Raw genomic sequence first — 22,300 nt, forward strand, 5'->3', positions numbered from 1 at the left:
GATACACCGAGCTGCTCACTTGGTAGGTATAGGAACTTTACCTACATATTGCTGTAAACACTGATAAATGTTTAGTCACTGCCAAAGAGTTTCAGAGGACTGTCATCTGCAACAATAATTTCACACTAAATGTTTAATTTTTTTCTCTGTTGCTATTGCCATATTGTTGAAAAACACTAAAATTTAATTTATGCTGACTAGTCTAAGCTATATGACATATCATGTTTTTACATGTCACCTAGAAAGCAAGAGCAGCTTTCTATATTCATTATCGAATGAGTTATCAAGAATGAAGTATGGATCACATCAACATTATATTCAGTTGATAAAAAGTTAGTTTTAGTATAAATTTTGTAGTCTGATCAGCCTGAAGTAATTACATGCAGAACTGTGAGTAGTATAAAATGTCTATTTTCCCTAGCTTACTATTATTCCATGAAGAAATGAGATCTATCTGTTTGTTGAGAACGGAGAAGGTCACTCTTCCAGGTGAAGCACCATACATTAGTATTTGTGATTATGGGGCAACTATTCACAAGTCTGAGCTGCAAGAGATGGCTGTCATGTATGTGTGAGGTGTGCTTGCTTGTGTGAATGAATGTGTGTGTGTTTTCTTATTAAAAAAGGCTTTGGCCAAAATCTAAATGTGTAATAATATTTTCATTGTGCCTGTCTCCAGCTCAACATGTCATCTTTATGGTGAGTAGCAATCTATCCTTTTCTTATACAGCTGATATTTCAACCTGGTGTTTCCATTGTTTTATACATGAGTGATTTCAGTTCAATAACCTATTCTTCATTATGAATTATGGGAATATTCTGCATCTAAGAAAAAATAAGGATTTTTTAAACCAGTATGCTTAGAATACTATCAGAAATTCCTATGCGTCTTATGTGTGATTAACATATATGTATTCCCGAAGAAAAAAATTAATGTTTAAACTGATATGATTCCTAAAGTAGCAAGATTATGAAACTGTGAGACTCCAACGTGTTCAGAACCCATACCATCTGTAACTTCCAACTAAAGGACAGATCTTTTACACAGATGCAAAATGTTCTACATAAATGGATAATGTCCATATAGAACACCCAACATTCCTACATTATCCTTTGTCTGAACTTCAACAATATTATGTAATCTGCCTAGCTCCTTCTGCTTTCACGCCACTGACTCTGTCACACTGTTCTTCTTTTTTCTTCCTATTACTATTCCAGTCCTCCCTAACATTGGTTCTATAGACTGATACTTTTCTGAATACCTCTAAATTTTATGTGTGTAACTCACTTTTTACATTAGTATTTATTGAATTTGATATTTATTTAAATATTATGTTTTTATTTTGTTCCAGTATCCAAAGCAATATATCAGCAACCTCAAAATTATGTTTATCTTCCTGATAACCTTTTTGTTTGAGGAAACGATGTCTTACCACTCAGCAAGTGGAAATCTCCATTTTTTTGTGTGCCTTACTGTCACTCAGTACTATTTTTAAAGGCAAATTGTGGCTGTCTCTACATAATTGCACATCATCATGAGAAACATTCATTGTCTTGCTAGTTAGTGATGATTACATGAAGTAGTAGTGGAAGGCTAACTATGTTATGTACTTAATTATGGAGACAGGAAATGGCGTATCCCATTTCAATGAAATACTACTGATAAAATTCAGCATATACAGGAGATTAAAAATGAGTATGGCTCTGGCAAGGCTGCATTGGCAAAGCATATACATGAAATTTAGAGATGAATACTGTAACTCCCAATAGCATGTCTGGTCCAAGTTAAAGTCTTTCAGAAGATTTATAACATAGAATGTTAAATTTTGGATGTTCTTTCTGTGGAAAGTTGTTAAGGAAACTTTTGAACACCGGTGTGTTATGGAATTTTGTTTTACTTTGTTGTTTTTGTACCTGTAAGGGAAAATCCACATGAGCAAGATAAGAAGCAGTAGGACACACATAGGTCTCATCATGCTTCCTCTACATATAGAACACAGGAGGAAGAGAATGGTGGTCGTGTTATGCAGTACCTGACAGCCACTAACCAGTGGCATGAAGAGTGCAGATGTCAATCAATATCCAGGGCACCTGAGGTGAGGGTATTTGCTCTCATGTCTGATGCAATGATTTAGTATTAAACTGTTCTTTTTATTAAGCAGGAGATATAAAACATAATTTCTGATACCACACATCCAAAGTGTATTTTAAATACAAAAAGTTATTCAAGCAGTAGAGAAACATTTCTCATGTACACCTTCTTCTGGTTTTTTAATACTTTCATCATATTTTGCTGAAATTTTTGATTATTCTTGAGTTGTGTTAGTAATAACATGTAACTCAACAAAATATTACTGTCTAAAATAAGTGTGTAACTGAATATTGTTCATCACCTGAAGTATTGCTTTTGCTTCGCTCAGCCCAGCAACACGGTTCCACTGCACATTAGGATTTCTATGAATGATATCCTTTTCAAGTGTCTCTACAAGATGCTGTTCATACTGGGCAGCCTGGAACACTTTTGGTGGGGTTTCATGAGAATCACTATCTTGTGAAGGTATTGCAGATGGTAATGAAGGCGGTCCCTCATTGCTCCGTCATACAGGTTCTTGTGTTTTCACGCTCACTGCTGCTCCAGGATGTGACCGCTTTGTCAGGCATGGAGTGCGGTCCATTGAATGAGACTTCCTGGATCGGCTACAATGAAAGAAGTCAAAAGTCTTAATGAAAAATTTACTAGGTGAAATTGTAATGACTTATTGTTAAATGTGTAATGAATTTAGATATTCACTAATATAATACTATGACAACTAGCTCGAAACTGAAGTTATGGTATGCATTTTTGTTTATAAGAATTAATTATGAAGCACATTTATGATTCAAACTTTCAGAAAATATTGATGGTACTTCTTTCCTATCTTTCCACATTTTCAGTCATTGCAAAATTTGTGGTAATCCAAATTCAGACACATCTTAACCACATTTTCATTAATGAATAGCTTTCTAAACCATCTTAGAAGAGGTGATATACTGTGTGAGGGTCAATTTAAACATAGGACAATGTAACAAACTCTTAGTCAATGAAGAACCATCAAACACAGTGAAAACATGAAAGCATGTGACAGTATGGCTTCATGAACTGCCAGTAATGGAGGAGATGCATTGCAGTTTAAGAATCACTAAGTAAGAAATGGTGCTGTCCCTTAACTAAAAGTGGCTCATGTCAAAAGTGTGGCTGTGGTGGTATGCTCCTTCAGAACTACTTTTAGTAAAAAAAAAAAAAATCCAAACTTAGCGACATTAAAACTATATTATAAACTGTACCATACAGATATGAGTTACTGAATATTAATGACAGGATATAACCCTCTATGGTTGTGCTTAACAAGTTTGTAAGCTTCCAATACATTGTAAAATAGTGCTGTGACAATTTGTTGAATCACTTGAGCAATTACATCTTGGGAATGTGGAAACATTTGTTTCAGCTCTTCATACTTATTATGAATGATCTTACAAAGGGTAAGCTGTGAACTTTTAAGAAATTCTACAAAAAGTGGATAATTTTGAGAAATATCTGGATAAAAAATTACTATGATAGATTTTATTCCAAAACATTGTGACTATTTTCTTTAAGAATTACAAATTTGTTAACTTAGGCATTCACAAGAAAAGTTGTTTTTATATAAAATCAGCCCTACAGAATTTTATGCAAAGAAGAGTAGTGTATTTGCTTGTGTGGCACACAGAGCAGATGGAGAGGGTGGCAACAGTTACTTGAGTGGCTCCTTTAATTATACTGCAGCTGTTTTGTGCTAACAAATAGGTGAGCTACAAGAAACATTTCTGAAAATGGTAAGGTTTTGGCTTTTATCTCCATATTTGCTCTGCAGCATTATTTAAAATTGTTTCTGCGATACTAATTTTCTGTATACCTTTTATGTAGCTCTCAGAGATGAGTTGTCCATCAAGACAATGTTAGACAATAAGGAACTGTTTTCTGGACTTCCACAAAAGATAATGGTTATACAGGTCACAAGTATCTCATTATTGTGTATTTCCATGTGTCAGAAAAATGTATATACACTGCCTGACAAAAATAGTGAAGCACCCAGTTGGGGAGGAGGGAACAAAACGAAACTTCATGGGTTGAGAGGGTATGTGATATTATTTCAGTGATTACAAGATTGGGGCAAATTTACAAAGAAGTTGACAGTAAAGTGGACCCACCTATCAGTATGACATTGCACTCTCTTTTGCCTGGCTTTATTTACTGATACAATTGTCAAGGGTGTCATAAAGCCATTGTACCCTCTCCAATGGCAAGTCATTCCTTGGTATCCTGGATACTGGCACTTTGACAGAGTTGATGTCTCAGCTGGTCCTCAGCATTTTCTATCAACAACAAATCTTGATGTTGCTAGAACAGGAATACCTCAACATCACACAGAGACTTCACAGAGGCACTTTCCATGCAAGGATGAGAATTGTTCCGTTGAAAAGTAGCACCACAATACTGTAGTACGAGTGGTAGTATGCGAGAATGCAGGATGTCTGTTATGTACCATTTTGCCATCACAGTTCTGTAACCAGTACCAGCTACGATGTAAAGTCATACCCGATGGCTCTACACACCATGATGCCAAGACTAATACCACTATGCCTCTTCAAAACATTGGAAGAATGGGACATCTTCCCACGTCACTACCATGCTTGTCGACGATGATCATCTAGCCTAGTGCATAATCATGATTCATTGCAGAATACAATGTGACATCTTTCATCAGCAGTCTAGGTTCCATGTTCATGGCACGTCTCCGAACACTGCTGTTTGTGTTGTGGCGTTAATGGGAGCCTACATATGGGAAAGTAGTTCCCTAGTCTGGCTGCTGCTAATCTCTACTGAATGATGCAGGATGATACAGAACATTGCAGGGAATCCATTACTTGTTCTTGTATGGCAGGCACAGATGTGGAGGGGTTACAGTGTGCTTCATGCACTAATGAACTACAGTGGCTGTTCTACCTGTGACAAAGAATTGCAACTATAATCTTTTACACAAACACTGGTGTTTTATATGTTTGACAGCCGACCATGTCTTCTGGGTGCTTCACTGTTTTGTCAGACAGTATATATAACTACTAAGAAGCCAACATTTAATTCATCTGTAAAATCATTTCTGTAAAAAATAAATAACACTGCATAATATATTATAAAAAACTTGACCAATATGTCTTTTTATCAAATATCAAAATATCTTATATCATACCCTTGTATATTACAAATAGAGCACATACAATATTTTGATTTTATTGATCAATAATTCTGTCCACAAAGAGTTCAGCTCGTGGGGAAAGATATCAGCTATCCTCATAAAAGAGCCCTATTGTCACTTTGGAATTCTGTAGATGACATAGAACTAGTAGCAGGCACTCATGTGACCATCCACCATTGACAAATCATTTCAGGCAAGTGATGTCAGTTGTACGAATCACTGCAGTAAGCTAGGTTGAGAAGGAGATGTGACAGAATGGAAAAGGAGATATTGTATTTGGATGTGCATATAACCACACTGTGACTGATGTTGCCCAGTTTGTTAGTGTATCAATGTGGAATGTCGAATGTGTTTACAGGGAATAGTGTACTATTCACAGCCAAGTAACAGCATTTTAACTATGGTCATGATAAGGTCTTAACTAACAGGGATGTCAATGATGATCAGTTTCAAACTTGCCAGGAAATGGCATCAGTGAATGCAGTTTCATCTCAATAAGTTGTGAAGGGAGTGCAATGGACATTTAGCGTAGGGTTGTACCTCACAAAAGGCCATTACTCACAAATGCACATAAATCTACTTAATGAGCCAAACAACACAGAGGAATGGAGGCACATAGTGTGGCCTGATGAGTCATAGTTTTTCCTCTTTTCAAATGATACAAGGTGCTGAGTGCATTGGTGGCTCAATGAGGCATTTAAACTATAATGCACTGAGGGTGTAAGTCAGGATGGAGGTGGTCCTGTGATCTTCGAGGGATGATTTTTTTGTACCATGGCTTGAGCCCATTCATTCAGGCTACGGATGTATATTTCAGCATTCTTGCCAAACAGTTATCTTCCCTTCTTCTATATATTCATGGTGATATGTCATGGACACTACCATCTTTCATGATGGCAGCAGCTATGCTCACAGGTCTGCAAGCATATGTTCCTGGTTTGATGAACATTCAGGGACCCTATCAAACCTCAGCTTATAACAGACCAGAAAAGTTCAAACAAAAACTACCATATCACACAAGTATACCACACTGATTGAAAGAAACCGGAAAATTAATAGGTACATCTTTCTACCAAATTCTGTGACAAGGATCATTTTTCCACACAAGTGACAATATGTCATTTGCCCCCCCCCCCTCCCATTTTTCCACACAAGAAACATTTCATGCCCCCTTTCCCTTCTACTTCCATTGCACGTACATTACCTGCCAAGCTGCAATTCCTTGGGCTCTTCATGAGACCTGTCAAAATAAACCTAAATCTACTGAACATGGAAATGGATTGGTTTTGCTACTAATTATGATACACTCTGTGTCAAATTTTACACAAGAGGCACCTCTAGTGTGCCTCAGCCTGGTGCTTCAAGTGGCCCTTGGACCGTAAACAGGGCCCTCCTGTGGCAACGTAGAGATTATGACTCAGAAACATCCAGACGTGACAGAAATCTATGTAATGGGGAGAGTAAATGATTTTGAATAAACTTACAAAGTTTGTGGAAGTGACCTGGTATGATAAGATATCAGTAGTATGAAAAAGGCAACACCAAGTACTAGTACTGAACTAAGTGTTATTAGTGTTCTATGCCCCACAGAAAATTGGATATAGGTAGATGAGTTAGTTTCAATTTCTACATGAGGCTACATACTGTCAGATTATTTGTGTAAAAGCAGTTATGAGACTAAAAAAGAGTAGAAATGGAAAGCTATTATAAAATTCTTTATACACAGAGATATATGCAAATACAGTTGTTGCTTACATCTATAGCTATGCAAGAAATCAACACTTCTATGTGGGAAATTCAACACTGATTTATATTGGAACTAGCAGTAATGGAGTAAGGTGGAACTATTGACTTGTTCTTATACCATTCCTGATAGTAATATACACATAGGGGACAATTTCACAAAATAGTTAATTTTGTATTCAGGTTGTATTTTATCAGAATTAATTGTTCAAAATATTGTTGCAGAAGAAGCTGAGTAGTGCAGCCGCTGTAGTGTAGTGGTTATAATACTAGACTGTTGCATGGAGGGTCATGAGTTCAAAACTCACCTGAACTGAAACATTGCTATTCTAGAAGTATCCACAAACGGCAAGAATCATTGTACCGGAATGTTCTGTAACAGTATATATACTGTATGTGTTCTGGCTGGAGGCAGTTCACTCCGCGCTCTTGTATGTGCAAGTGCTGAATAAACCTTCGATAAGTAAAGTTAGTGTTCGTCATTCATCTCCTAACACCTTCCTCTGCGTGACATTACTCTGGTGGAGGCGCTGGGTATTGGAACTTGTGATACCACACATTGTCGACGACACAGTGGCTCCCATCAGGCCATTTACGTGGCGAGAAACCCGAGTTTGAGGCATATTCTATAGATCCCAATCTATTAGAGACAGAAGAAGAAGATGACGTCACGATAACAGCAACTGTGTGCCATCACATGAGACATCCTTCCGGGTTCTCTGGTGACGATGGCCAAGATCCAAACAAGTGGTTGAAGGTATACGAGCTTATAGTAAAATTTAACAAATGGGATGACACCGTGTGTTTGGCTAACATATTTTTCTACTTGGAGGGCACTGCCAAGCAATGGTATGAGAACAACGAGGAGAAGTTCACAAGCTGGGAAGTATTCCAGGCGGAACTGCGCGAGTATTTTGGCGACACACAACGACAGAAGTGCAAGGCTGAAGATAAATTAAAGTGCAGGGCACAGCGTCCAGGAGAAACTACAGCATCCTACATTCAAGACGTCTTGGAGCTGTGTAAAATAGTGGATCCTCAAATGAAGGAGGAAGATAAGGTTGCACATCTCATGAAGGGTGTCGCTGAGGACATGTATCAAGCCCTACTCCTGAAGGAGGTTTCGACAGCAGACGACTTGATAAAATGGTGCTAGTATATCGAGACAATGCATCAAAAAAGAATTACACGCAAGAAGTTTGAACGGCTTCCAAGCGTCGTATCGATGTCTGTGATGGAGGAAGAAACTGATTTAACAAGTGTTCGTTGTCGGATAGTGAGAGAGGAAGTTCATAAGGCACTTGGATTGCACGTCGAGCAAAAAACCGAGACGGTTCAAGAGGTCATAAGGGAGGAAGTGGAACGGACATTGAACCCAATCTCTCGTCCTTCATTTCTCTTTAAAACAATAAAAAAGTCGAGACCCAGGCGAAGTTACGTTTCTACAATGCCGCATGAGGAACCTGTTTAGGTACCAAGGAAGACTGATGTCTGGAGGACCCAGGGTAACCGACCAGTATGTTTCCACTGCGGACGACCGGGACATGTGATGCGTTATTGTCGAGAAAGGATATTTGATGGAGCCCACACCAAAAGACAGCAGAACGATCTTAGCCGTCGCCAACTCCGGGACGACGAAGATGAACAAGAAGAGGTGGGCGCCAGACGACGTAGGTCACCATCGCCGCAAGCTAGCCGCTGGAGAGGACGCTCCCCAACACGCCGATCAAGGTCCACATCGCCGTTTAGAAGCTACAGCCGATCACCTAGCCGCCGCCACCTGGAAAACTAAAGAGTGCGACCTTCCTTGGAGGTGAGACTGTCGAAGAGAAAAATCCTCCGCCGTCGATCACTACGAAAATGATAGGAAACTACGTCGATGTCCTCATGGATGGCCAACCAGCCCAAGCTCTTGTGGACTCTGGAGCATCATAATCAGTCATTTCGGAGAAGTACCATCGCCAGTTGCAGAAAACCGTATTCGTCGACAGCAAAACATCTCTGCTGAAGGAGGCTAATGGGAAATATGTAAAACCTACAGGAAGATGTGTCATTCATGTGGGTATAAGTGGCCATACACAGCTGTTAGAATTCATCGTCTTCCAAGAGTGTAATCATGACGTCATTCTCAGATGGGACTTTTTGATAGCTTCTCAAGCAATTATAGATTGTGGTCGCTCAAAGATTATGGTAGATGAGATGAGGTACTCTGGACAGGAAGATGCGCATCCTAGTGTGTGGAGACTATGTGTGCTGGATGAAGTGATCATTCCTACAGTCAGCACTAGAAAGGTAGCTGTCATGTGTCATGCCATGCATCAACCAATGGATCTTGAGTGGAATGTAAGAGAAGCAAACCACTGGAGAATAACTTGGTCATCCCAGCCTCTGGCATCTCGTTTAAGAACGGATTCGGTGAATTGTGGATAGTTAAGTGTCGCCGAGAACCGCAGATCCTTCCAAGATGCATGTGCGTAGTAAATGCTGAGCTGTTAATTGCAGAACAGCTGAGCGTCATAGAAACTTCCCAGGCCGGGTCTGTGGGCGAAATTAGCGCTACTTTCGCGCTACCACTACGAGACAAAATCTTCTAGCTCGACTATCACCAGATCTCACTAAGGAACAACAGAAGAAGCTAACTACCATTCTTCAAGAGTTCTCTGAATGCTTCAATCCACAGGTGAAGAGCAAATTAGGCAAATCGTCAGTGAAGCACTGGATTAGCACTGGAGACCATCAACCAATAAGCCAGAGAGCATAACGTGTGTCAGCAACGGAACGTCGAATAATTTGCGACGAAGTAGAGAAAATGATGAAGAATGACATCATTCAGTCTTCGCAGAGCCTATGGTCGTGACCAGTGGTTCCTGTCAGGAAGACAGATAGCAGTTGGCGCTTTTGTGTTCATTACAGGAAGCTTAATAAAATAACTACAAAGGACCTTTACCCTCTTCCATGAATTGATGATACACCAGATTGTCTGAAAGGGGCTAAGTTTTTCTCAACCATGGACATGTACTCGGGATACTAGCAAATCGAAGTAGATGAGGCTGATCGTGAGAAAACTGCATTCATCACCCCTGAGGGCCTGTATGACTTTAAGGTAATACCGTTTGGTCTGTGTAATGCACCAGCAACTTTGGAACGAATGATAGATAATCTTCTAAGGCACCTGACGTGGACGATGTGTCTTTGTGAATTAGGTGACATTATAGTGTTCTCAGAGACATTTGATGAATTCATAAAAAGACTGAGGGCCGTTCTTAAGTGCCTCCAACAAGCCAGACCGTACCAACAAGCCGAACTGAAACTTAATGCAAGAGAGTGTCCCTTGGAGCAAAAGAAATCTAAATGGTTGGACACCTTGTGTCAAACGAAGGTGTACGGCCAGACCCAGAAAAGGTGAGAGCTATGACGGAATTTCCTATCCCTAAAAGTATTAGAAATGTGAGAAGCTTCCTCAGATTGTGTTCTTATTACCGTCGTTTTATCAAAGACTTTTGCATCAAAGTAAGGCCACACCAAGACTTGTTAAAAGCCGATGCTAAATTTATCTGGGGTAGTGCTCAACAAGATTCTTTCGATTTGCTGCAAAAAGCTCTGACGACTGACCCTGTACTTGATCTGTATGATGAGAGAGTACCTACAAAACTACACACAGATGCCAATGGGTATGGGATCCGTGCTGTTGTAGTGCAGATTTCGGATGGAAAAGAGAAGGTTATAGCCTATGCGTCTAGGACACTTAAAAAAGCCGAGAGAAACTACTCAACTACAGAAAGAGAATATCTTGCTGTGATTTGGGCCATGTGCAAATTTCGACAGTATCTCTACGGAAGGCCATTCACAATTGTTACAGACCATCATTCACTTTGTTGGTTGACAGATCTTAAGGATCCAACAGGACGACTCGCCAGGTGGGCACTACGACTTCAAGAATATGACATTACCATAATGTGCAAAAGTGGGATAAAACACCAATATGCCGACTGTCTCTCAAGAAGCCCTGTGCCAGACCATCAAGACTTTGATGAAGATAATGACTGTCTCGCTGCACTCTAGGATCTCTCTGCTGAGCAGAAGAAGGACGCCAAGATATCTCAAATTATGCTTCCTTAAATCGGTCAGAGGATGTGAAAGGACAATTTAAGGTAGTTAAAGGATTACTTTGCAAGAAAAACTTTGATCCGTTTTTGAAAGAGGTGGCTACCAGTGATTCCTAAACACATGCGCTTAGATGTTCTACGAAATTCCATGACACACTTGAGGCCAGACATTTAGGATTTATTAAGACATACGATAGGATCCGCAAGAGACTTTTCTGGCCGGGTTTATTTAGGAGTGTCCGTCACTATGTGTCGCACTGTAGCGAGTGCCAGAGGAGAAAGGCAGTTCCTCAGAAACCACCTGGCCGACTCACGCCAATTGCACCAGCCGAAACGCCTTTCCATCGTATTGGGCTTGACCTCCTCGGACGGACGCCAGGAGTGGCCGAGCGGTTCTAGGCGCTACAGTCTGGAGCCGCGCGACCGCTGCGGTCGCAGGTTCGAATCCTGCCTCGGGCATGGATGTGTGTGTTGTCCTTAGGTTAGTTAGGTTTAAGTAGTTCTAAGTTCTAGGGGACTGATGACCTCAGCAGTTAAGTCCCATAGTGCTCAGAGCCATTTGAACCTCCTCGGACGATTTCCAACGTCTGCTTGTGACAGTAGATGGATTGTTGTTTGCACTGATTGTCTGACGCACTATGCCATTACAAAAGCCGTGAAAACAGCCGAAGCATTCAAGGTAGCCAAATTCATCGTAGAAGACATTGTATTGAAACACCGTGCCCCAAGGTCGTTAATTACGTATCGAGGGAAAGTTTTTCAATCGAATCTTGTGACAGAGATAAACTGTCGGTGCATTACTCATCACATGACGACTGCCTACCATCCGCAAACTAACGGGCTTACTGAACGCCTTAATAAGACCTTGGCCAACATGCTATCAATGTTCGTCAATGTTGAGCAGAGCAACTGGGATTAGGTGCTACTTTTCGTGACGTTTACCTACAACACCGCCAAACAAGACACCACAGGATTTACGCCATTTTTCCTGGTGCATGGGCGTGAGGCGACTACGACGATCGACACTGTGTTTCCGTTACATCCTGATGACGTGGAAGACGTCTACATCGGCCAGATAATAAACAGAGCTGAGGAAGCTCGGCAGTTAGCTAGACTCCGTACGTTGCAGGCTCAAGAAAACGATCGCCGTATGTATGACACAAGCCACCGCCCTGTTGTCTACTAGTCTGGTGACCTCGTCTGGATCTTCACTCCTGTTCGGAAGGTTGGTCACTCTGAGAAACTCCTCAGGCGCTACTTTGGCCCTTATAAGGTTGTAAGACTGTTGTCTGATGTTACGAAGTTGAAGACTTCGAACCTGACACAAGACGACGAAAGATCAGAGATACGGTCCACGCCCTTCGAATGAGGCCCTATAAGGCTCCTGCAACCCAGGGTACAGTCGAAGCTCCAGCGACAGGCAACAAGTGGAAAGGTAACAAAGATCGTAGCGGCAAGGGAAGTTATAAGAAGATCACCACCAGGGTGAACATCAGTCATCGGGAGTCAGAGTATGCAAGACCGATGACTCATTCCTGGACTAGGAGGATGTAACAGCGAGACGCTGTTCTCTTAAGGAGGGAGCAATCTCGCAGAAGAAGCCGAGTAGCGCAGTCGCTGTAGTGCAGTGGTTATGATACTAGATTGTTGCATGGAGGGTCGTGAGTTCAAAACTCACCTGAACTGAAACATTGCCATTCTAGAAGTATCCACAAATGGCAAGAATCATTATACTGGAATGTTCTGTAGCTGTATATATACCGTAAGTGTTCTGGCCAGAGGCACATCGCTCTGCGTTCTTGTATGTGCAAGTGCTGAATAAACTTTCGTTAAGTAAAGCTGGTGTTCGTCATTCATCTACTTACACCTTCCTTCAAGTGACAATATGGTTTCTAAATCACTAACAATGATACTTATATTAAATAACCTGGAAATAAAATTTCAAGAACTTGTAGAGATGGAACTTGTAAAGTGAACTAATAACTGATTTTGACTGACAGATTATTATTCAGTTTAATGCTTTCACCCTCCCCTTTTTAGAGAACATCTTTATTTCTTCTAAAATACCATATTTCCCCAAATATTTGTAATTAAAATTCTTATTTGATTTCTGATTTTTAATCAGTGGCTGTTTTCAAAATTCAGTTCCACAATTTTGTAGCTCTGATTTGTCTGAGTTCAAAAATGCCCCTCTCACTAGCAAAACTTGTTAATTTACTATTTATTCTATCTACAAAATTTGAAATTTTAGCCATTTTTTTCCCAGGATTTGCAGATCCCGATGAGTATATGTATGGTATTTACAACATAATTCTCATAATATTGTCATTTTCCTTGATAAAAAACACATAGTTAATGACACTTCTTTGTCTGATCGTAATTTTGTGTCCACAAATTTTGCTAGTTTCCCTCTATAAAGTAAAATATAACAATAAATTTTGAATTTTATTAATACACACTTCTGTAACTCACTGTGCAGAACAGTGTTCCAGTTACTCCTTGTCTAACCACCAGACACTTACATGTAAATATCTTTGTGAACTTCTTTTAGCTGACCAGTCCAGGTTAACATCTTATGGTCAAGCTCAATTAAAATATACTATTGGTCAACTAAATGATTCCATCCAAATGTACTCTTATGATGTGATTCACTCTGTAGTTAATTATTATTTTACAAACATAATATAAACTGTTCATATGAACACCTACTGTGTGCAGTTTTTGTATGACAGGATATCAAATTTTCAAATTCCTCCATACGCGAACAAGCAGTTTGTCATCCTTTGCTAGCTTTTTAAATAATTTACTATGTGTGGCTTTGTCTGATGCATTTGTCGAACATTTAGAGTGTTTGATGTGTTTGAGAGAAGTTTTGATATTTGGTGTTGATGTTTCATTGTGCAGATTTAGCAAAAAAGAGATTATTACAATACATCTCACTATCATGAGTTTTTGCAACTGTGGAAACTATGATCAAGGATAAAGACAAAACAGTACCGGCAATTACCAAAAGGGTAGACGTCTTGCCTCTTTCCCAGCCATATATGGTATTATGCTGGAAGAGTTAAAAAAAAAGCAATATTTTATGCACAACACACAAGAAGGAGTGCAATAAAATAAAAAAAAATATCAAAATTCACATCTTCTTCCAAACACCATGTATATGTTTCCACAGTGTGATATTTTAATAAACTTGTTGTGTCGGTAGCTGGGCCGACACCGTGAAGTTGAGATGGCTGAAAAGGCAAGCTAGACTAACGCTGTAGCCGATAGGGCACGCAAGGCTAATGCCGACGGGCGTGAAGTCTGGAACATGAGAACTTATAAATGAATAAGAAGAAAAGTATGTAGATGCTTATTACTTATCTTTTTATTAGTCCTTGGAATACATCTCTCTTGAATACTCGTAAGCTATAGGCACTGATACAATTGGCGCCTTGCTAGTTTGTAGCCCTTAACTTAGCTGATGGCTATTCTGTCTCTCGGCTAATGAGAGAGAAAGGCTTCGTACATCTGGTCGGTAACTCGGTTCTCGTACAACTGGGCGGTAGCTAGGTTCTCGTACAACTGGGCGGTATCTAGGTTCTCGTCCAACTGGGCTGTAGCTAGGTTCTCGTCCAACTGGGCGGTAGCTAGGTTCTCGTCCAACTGGTCGGTAGCTAGGCTCTCGTACAACTGGGGCGAGTGCTCTCTCGTATCACGAGACCTGCCTTGGTGGTGGCGCTAGGTCTGCGATTACACAGTGGCGACACGCGGGTCCGACATGTACTAAATGGACCGCGGCCGATTTAAGCTACCACCTAGCAAGTGTGGTGTCTGGCGGTGACACCACATTCCTCCCCCGCAAATCGGCGAACGGTCGTGTGATAAGGCTTCCGCCCGCCGTGGGGAGGACCACATGTTGACGTATGCGATGAGGTGGGGAGCCTAACAACAGGCGAGGCTGTGCCACCCGCACCCGGCCATACGGTCCGAGGGGAGCTAGGAAACGCCTGAAAAACTAGCCCAGGGTGCACGTCAACATGCGGTGTATGCGCCCGTAAAGAGACAGGAGGGACCGAAGGGTCAACCTCCATAGCGTCGGGGTAGCCGACGCGCGATGACGTCATGTGGTCCGGAGCGGTCGGGAGTTCCATGGCGGAGGACAGCTGGTCACGGGAAGCGATCGGCGGCGCGTGACCCTGGGAGGCGCTTGGCGGCTGCAGCGAAGCGTCGAATGCGGGCGGCGCCGGCGGGAGGACAAGCGGCGGCGGCGGCGGCTGCTGCTGCTGCGGTGGCGGCGGCGCGTCGCCATGGGGCAAAATGGAAGGCATCGTCGGTAACACCTGGGGATGAGGCGAGCCAGTAGATGGGTCCCCAGGGCGCTGACCGGACGGCACCGTCGCTGAAAGCAGACGGGGAGCGGCAGAACCCGAGCGACGACAGAGGCGCAGCTGATTGAGATGCCGACGCACCTCACCAGAGGCCCCCAAAACCAAATACATCGCGCGGCCGAGGCAGCGAAGAATGCGCCCTGCGAGCCAACGCCGTGAACCTCGATAGTTGCGATAAAATACAACGTCGCCTGGAGCAAAAGCAGGAGTCTGCCGCTGCACAGGAACCTGATGCGGCGGATGCAGCAAAGACATCAAGGTGCGATGAGGACGACCGTGGAGCAACTCAGCCGGCGAGCGACCATCTCGGGGCTGAGAGCGATACGAAGACAAAAAGAGCAACAATGCATCCTCCCGAGAATGCGACTCTTTCAATTTCAACATCTGTGACTTGAAAGTCCGGACCAATCGTTCAGCGGCACCGTTGGACTGAGGCGAAAACGGCGCGGATGTCAGATGTTGAATACCATTGGCCTGGCAGAATGACTGAAATTCTGCGGACATGAATTGTGGGCCATTGTCGGAAACAATAGTCTGCGGAAGACCTTCAATGCAAAAGATAGCAGACAACGCTTGGATGGTGGCGGAGGACGTCGTGGAAGACATCCGGACAACAAAAGGAAAATTACTGAAGGCGTCGACCAGCACCAACCATCGAGCATTCCAGAATGGACCAGCAAAATCAATGTGCAAGCGTTGCCAAGGGGAAGTGGCTTTTGGCCACGCAAAGACTTTCCGCGGCGGTGCGGACTGTTGTTCGGCACACGCCGGGCACGAAGAACACATATTCGTAATCGCAGCATCGATTCCGAACCAAGTACAGTGCTGACGAGCAAGTTGTTTCGTTCGCACTATACCCCAATGTCCTTGGTGAAGAAGCCGTAAAACAGAGAACTGTAACGAACGTGGGACCACGACTCTGGACTGATCATTATCAGAACGCAACAACAAAACACCACGTCGAACAAAAAGTCTCTCCTTATGAGCAAAAAATCGGCGAACCAACGGATCCTCGATCCGAGACTTTGACAAAGGCCATTGCGTAGCAACAAAACGTAAAACAGTAGCAAGGACAGGGTCAGCAGCTGTGGCTGTAGCGACACGACGAAAATCAATCGGAAACGATTCGACCACTTCATCGGTTTCCGAATCAATGAACATGCAAGCAAGTTCGGAAGAATCGAATGCTTTATCCTCAGCAACAGGCAAACGGGACAACGCATCGGCGTTTCCGTGCTTAGCAGTGGACCGATACAAGATATCGTAGCGGTACTGCGAGAGGAAAATAGACCAGCGAATGAATTCCTGCGCTGTACGTGGAGGTACAGGCTTGGTCGGATGAAAAAGCGATGTCAAAGGTTTGTGGTCTGTGATGATGGTAAAGTGACGACCATACAAGAAATCATGGAACTTAGTAACACCAAACACGAGAGCCAAAGCTTCTTTCTCTATCTGTGAATAATTTCTTTGCGCAGACGAGAGCAATTTGGACGCAAAGGCAATAGGGCGATCATGGGAGCCAACTTTGTGCGCAAGCACAGCACCGATCCCGAAATCCGATGCATCTACCATCAACAAAAGGGGTTTCTGGGGATCGAATGGCGTAAGGCAAGTATTAGAAAGCAACGCCGATTTCAACTGGCGAAAGGCGCGTTCACATTCCGTCGTCCATACGAACGGAACACCTTTACGGCGTAAGCGATGAAGCGGAGCTGAAATAGAAGAGGCATTGCGCAGAAAGCGATGATAATAATTAATTTTACCCAACATACTCTGTAGCTGTTTCACATTATGAGGGGAAGGCAATTCTTGTATGGCACGGAGGTGCTCTGGACTCGGATGTATGCCTTGGGCATTAATGACATGTCCCAGGTATGGTAAGTCACGAGCAAAAAACACACATTTGTCCTTCCTCAAGCGAAGACCATGTTGCCGCAAGACCTGAAATAATGTTCGTAAGTTCGCAAGATGATCTTCTTCTGTCTGTCCGGAGATCACTATATCGTCCAGATAGTTTGCTGCAGTAGGGACCGACGCACAAATAGTTTGTAAATATTGCTGAAACAAGGCAGGGGCGGATGCACACCCGAATGGCAGTCTTTTGAAGCGGTACAATCCAAGATGCGTGTTAACCACCAATACGCGCTGGGATTCGTCGTCCACCGGTATTTGCAAGTACGCATCGGCTAGGTCCAACTTTGAAAAATATTTTCCCGGGCACAGTTTAGCAAAAAGATCTTCCGGGCGGGGCAAAGGAAAAGTAGCAGTCACTATCTGTGGATTCACTGTGGCCTTGAAGTCCACGCAAAGTCTCAATTTTCCGGAAGGTTTTGGCAAAATTACTAAGGGTGAGGCCCAGAGAGAAGCTTGCACACGTTCAATTACACCCTGTGATTCGAGATCGTGTAACGTTCTTGCGACCTCATCACGCAATGCGTGGGGAACATTGCGCGCCCTGAAAAATTTCGGTTGCGCGTTTACCTTCAGTTCTAAATGTGCTTCATAGTTGTTAGCGCAACCTAAGCCCGGTGCAAAAATGTCTGCAAATTCGTCACACAGCCGAGAAACACTGTCTGTAGGCACAGTCTGATTCACTGATAGGACCTGATTTACAATAGACATGTTAAACGACTGAAATAAATCTAGACCAAACAAGTTCACAGGAGAAGAAGAACGAAGAACGTAAAATGACACAAGTTTTGTTTGTCCCTTGTATGTGGCAAGAAGGCTGCACTGTCCTAACACAGGAATTGTCTGTCCGGAATATGTAGTTAGCTTAACATTTGCGGAACGCAACGGAGGTTTGCCCAGTTGTTTGTACGTGTCATGATTGAGCAATGAAACTGCAGCTCCGGTATCGAGCTGGAATGGTATCACTTTGCCTGCAAAGTCTAAGTCCACAAAAAGTTTATTGTCCTGCTGACGACAAAAGCGACTGTTTTGTGCAATTGGAACAGACACTGGTACAGAATCACTTGCTAATTGACGTGATTTCCGGCGACGTCGACGCACAGTTTTTGTGGGACGAACACAGTCACTGTTTGAGAAAGTGTCACTGGACGAAGCGGAATTAACGACATGAATGTCCATAGGCGAAGGTCCACGAGCCTGAGTGTCCTTGGTTCGATTCCGGCGCGAAGCAAAGGGCCTGGAATGATTGTGATTGTCTGATCTGAGCTTTTTCTGGCAAACACTTTGAACATGTCCTTTCTTATTGCAGAAAAAGCAAATAGCTTGGCGTGACGGGCAATGTTCACGCGAATGTCTAGTAGCACACCGCGGGCATGATTTCACTGCATTTGTGTGCTGGCGCGGCACACGTGGCTTAGCGCGCGGCGGCAGCTGCGTTTGTTTGGGCGATGACAGTTGTGCCGACGTGCGCGAGGCCCGGTTACCGGGCCGCGCAGCGCGGCCAGCGGGCCGGTTAATGTTACACACGGCTGGCGAAGTTTCAAAAGATTCCTGAGCACAGTCAAGTGTGTCCTGTCTATCCAATATGTCTATCACTTGTTGAAGGGAGGGATTAACTAGTTTCAAAATTTGCTCCCGTATGCGAACATCAGAAACGTTCTGTGCAATTGCATCACGCACCATTGTATCCGAATAAGAAAGACCACAGTCACATTCAAAGGCACAGTCCCTAGTAAGTCCTTGCAATGTTGCTACCCACTCCCTATTAGTTTGACCGGCCGTACGTTTTGTACGAAAGAACGTATACCGTTTTGCAACCACATTAACTGTTTCTTTGAAATAGGCATCTAATGCAGACAAAATTTCCTCGTAGGACAGAGTTGCTACGTCGCGTCGGGGAAACAATTTCACTATCACACGGTATGTGGACACACCGACACAAGAAAGCAAAAACGGCTGCCGCTCATTACCTTGAATTCTGTAGGCAGCGAGGTGGAAGTTGAACTGGCGAGACCACTCGTGCCAGGTCTCATCGGCTGCCACGTATGGTCGAAAGGGAGGTGCAACAGCGTTTAGTGGCAGCGGTAGCGAAGAAGCGGCGGCGGCCGCATCGGTTGGAATGGTACGTTGACCCTGGACGAGCTGTCCAAGGGCATCCAGTAACGCCTGCGTCTGCTGATTCTGCAAGCGATAAAATTCGGACAGTACATCTGGAGAATGTGGCGAAGCCATGACACAATTAAATGTAAGCAATCAGAACACTTTAAATCGTCGCCAATGTTGTAAACGAATTAATACAAACTCTTTTGCTCGTCGCCAATAAATGTTGTGTCGGTAGCTGGGCCGACACCGTGAAGTTGAGATGGCTGAAAAGGCAAGCTAGACTAACGCTGTAGCCGATAGGGCACGCAAGGCTAATGCCGACGGGCGTGAAGTCTGGAACATGAGAACTTATAAATGAATAAGAAGAAAAGTATGTAGATGCTTATTACTTATCTTTTTATTAGTCCTTGGAATACATCTCTCTTGAATACTCGTAAGCTATAGGCACTGATACAATTGGCGCCTTGCTAGTTCGTAGCCCTTAACTTAGCTGATGGCTATTCTGTCTCTCGGCTAATGAGAGAGAAAGGCTTCGTACATCTGGTCGGTAACTCGGTTCTCGTACAACTGGGCGGTAGCTAGGTTCTTGTACAACTGGGCGGTATCTAGGTTCTCGTCCAACTGGGCTGTAGCTAGGTTCTCGTCCAACTGGGCGGTAGCTAGGTTCTCGTCCAACTGGTCGGTAGCTAGGCTCTCGTACAACTGGGGCGAGTCCTCTCTCGTATCACGAGACCTGCCTTGGTGGTGGCGCTAGGTCTGCGATTACACAGTGGCGACACGCGGGTCCGACATGTACTAAATGGACCGCGGCCGATTTAAGCTACCACCTAGCAAGTGTGGTGTCTGGCGGTGACACCACAAAACTGTTGTTAGGCAACAAACTAGATGAAAATAAATTTTTGCATACTTGTGTCTTCTTTTTCAGTGTGAGGGCCAAGTAAAAAAAAGAAAAAAAATTCCTTTAGCAAAATTTCATAGCTATATGTCTCTCAGTTTTAACTATTTCCTGGACTAGCATCTCGTTTTCTTTTTCTTTTTTATACACAGTGTTAAAGCCAATGCAAGGAATGCTTTGTTTGCATTGGTTGCCATTCCCTCTAGAGTCAAAATACTTTGTAACATGCTATGCAACACACCTGCATCCATCATTGCCAAAGCAGTATGCACACATGCTCTTAGTTTGTATCCATCCATTGGTGGAATACTATAAACTTGTTCCTTTAGGTGTCCCCACAAATAAAAAGCTAGTGGAATAAGGTCCGGGGAACATGGAGGTCAGAATATTTGACCTCAGTGACAAATCTATTTCCATGAAAACGTTTAATTTAAATAGTTACACACATTCATTGTGAACCGTGGCTGTGCACCATCACGTTGAGACCATAGCTTTCGCCGAACACTAAGTGGGATGTTTTCCAATGAGCCAGGCAAAGTGCTGTAAAGAAACATACAATACAGGAGCACATTCAAATTTTCCAGTAATATGTAGGGGCCCAAAAGCACTCCTTCCATGATTCCAGGCCACAGATTTATGGCAAAGCATGCCTACAAGTCATGCTTACGTGTGACATGTCGGTTGTGTTGTGACCAATAATGTCTGTTGTGGAGGTTAAAAATACCTTTGCGAGTGAAGCTAGATTTGTCTGTCCATATCACACTCTTCATAAAATGTTCATTATCTTCCACTTTTTGCAAAAGCCATTCACAAAACTGCATTCGTTGAATGAGGTCTTCTGGCCACTGGTGTTGAGTAAATGTGTAATGATACAGGTGGAATTCTTCACTAAGCAACGCTTTAACAACCAATTTTTGAAATATCTGAACTGCCTTGCAATATCATGGGTATTTCACTGAGGTGAATGGTGAATGGTATCAAGAATTGCATCCTGTGTTTGTGGAGCATGTCTAGTCCTTGAATGACACCTGTCCATTACTTGTGGACAAAGACTACTGCTTCCCTGATGACATTGCTCCAGGAGACAAAAACATTCTTATCAGGATGTCACCTTTGAGGGTACTGTGCAGTATATGTACGAGCAGCAATAGCAGCTTGGTTATCGAATTCACCCAGTATCAAAAGCATAGTGATGTATTCACTGTTTGTCTACTCCATCTGGAAGTCACCCTACATGAACTGGACAGGACTAGTTATGGTTGTGCACAGCCCAGTTAGTGGACACATAGAACAATGTCCTGATTATTAATGATAAGAAATGATAAAGAGTAGGGAAGAAACATCTAAAAAATAAAAACGTAAACTGATGAGGATTAGAACCATAAATGGGGTTTTGATGTCCCTTCAGTCCACTCAGTGACTTCCAATGTCTGGTACAGTAGTGCAGGGTGATACACGTTCCTCTGCACATTCCAATGAACTGCGTGCCAAGGAAGAACAAACTGCATGTAGGGGTATATGTGGTTCCCGAGAATAGATGGATAACTGTGTTAATCCACTGTGTCTTCCGACATGACAAGAACACCCAGGGAAGCCATGAAGACATTCCCCAGACCGTCACATTCCCCTCTCTATCCTGGACCCACCTGGCGATTGTTGCAGGGTGTTTGCTTTCAGAAGTTTGACATAATGGAGCGTAAAACTGATTTATCTGAAAAGACCTTCTGTCACCACTTAGTGGATGTCCAGTGGTGCTATTGGCAAGCAAATTCCAGCCTTCGTCGCTGATGAACAGCAGTCCACATGGGTGCACCTACATCTGCATCTACATGGTTATGGTTCAAATAACACTTAAGGTTGTGGCAGAAGATTAATCAAACAAAGTGCACTCTAATT

The 22,300-nt window shown here is 42.9% G+C and overlaps 1 protein-coding gene across 1 annotated transcript in view; it reads right to left on the bottom strand.

The window, feature by feature from the left end:
* Nucleotides 1-22,300, bottom strand: part of LOC126470845 (katanin p60 ATPase-containing subunit A-like 1) — a 79,622-nt gene that overhangs the window by 53,996 nt on the left and 3,326 nt on the right. The window contains exon 2 of the mRNA XM_050098861.1: nt 2,394-2,548. Within this exon, the coding sequence (XP_049954818.1) occupies nt 2,394-2,548 (155 nt within the window). The remainder of the gene's footprint in view (nt 1-2,393; nt 2,549-22,300) is intronic.

The sequence above is a fragment of the Schistocerca serialis genome, chromosome 3 (genome assembly GCF_023864345.2).
Source record: "Schistocerca serialis cubense isolate TAMUIC-IGC-003099 chromosome 3, iqSchSeri2.2, whole genome shotgun sequence".
Lineage (NCBI taxonomy): Eukaryota > Metazoa > Arthropoda > Insecta > Orthoptera > Acrididae > Schistocerca > Schistocerca serialis.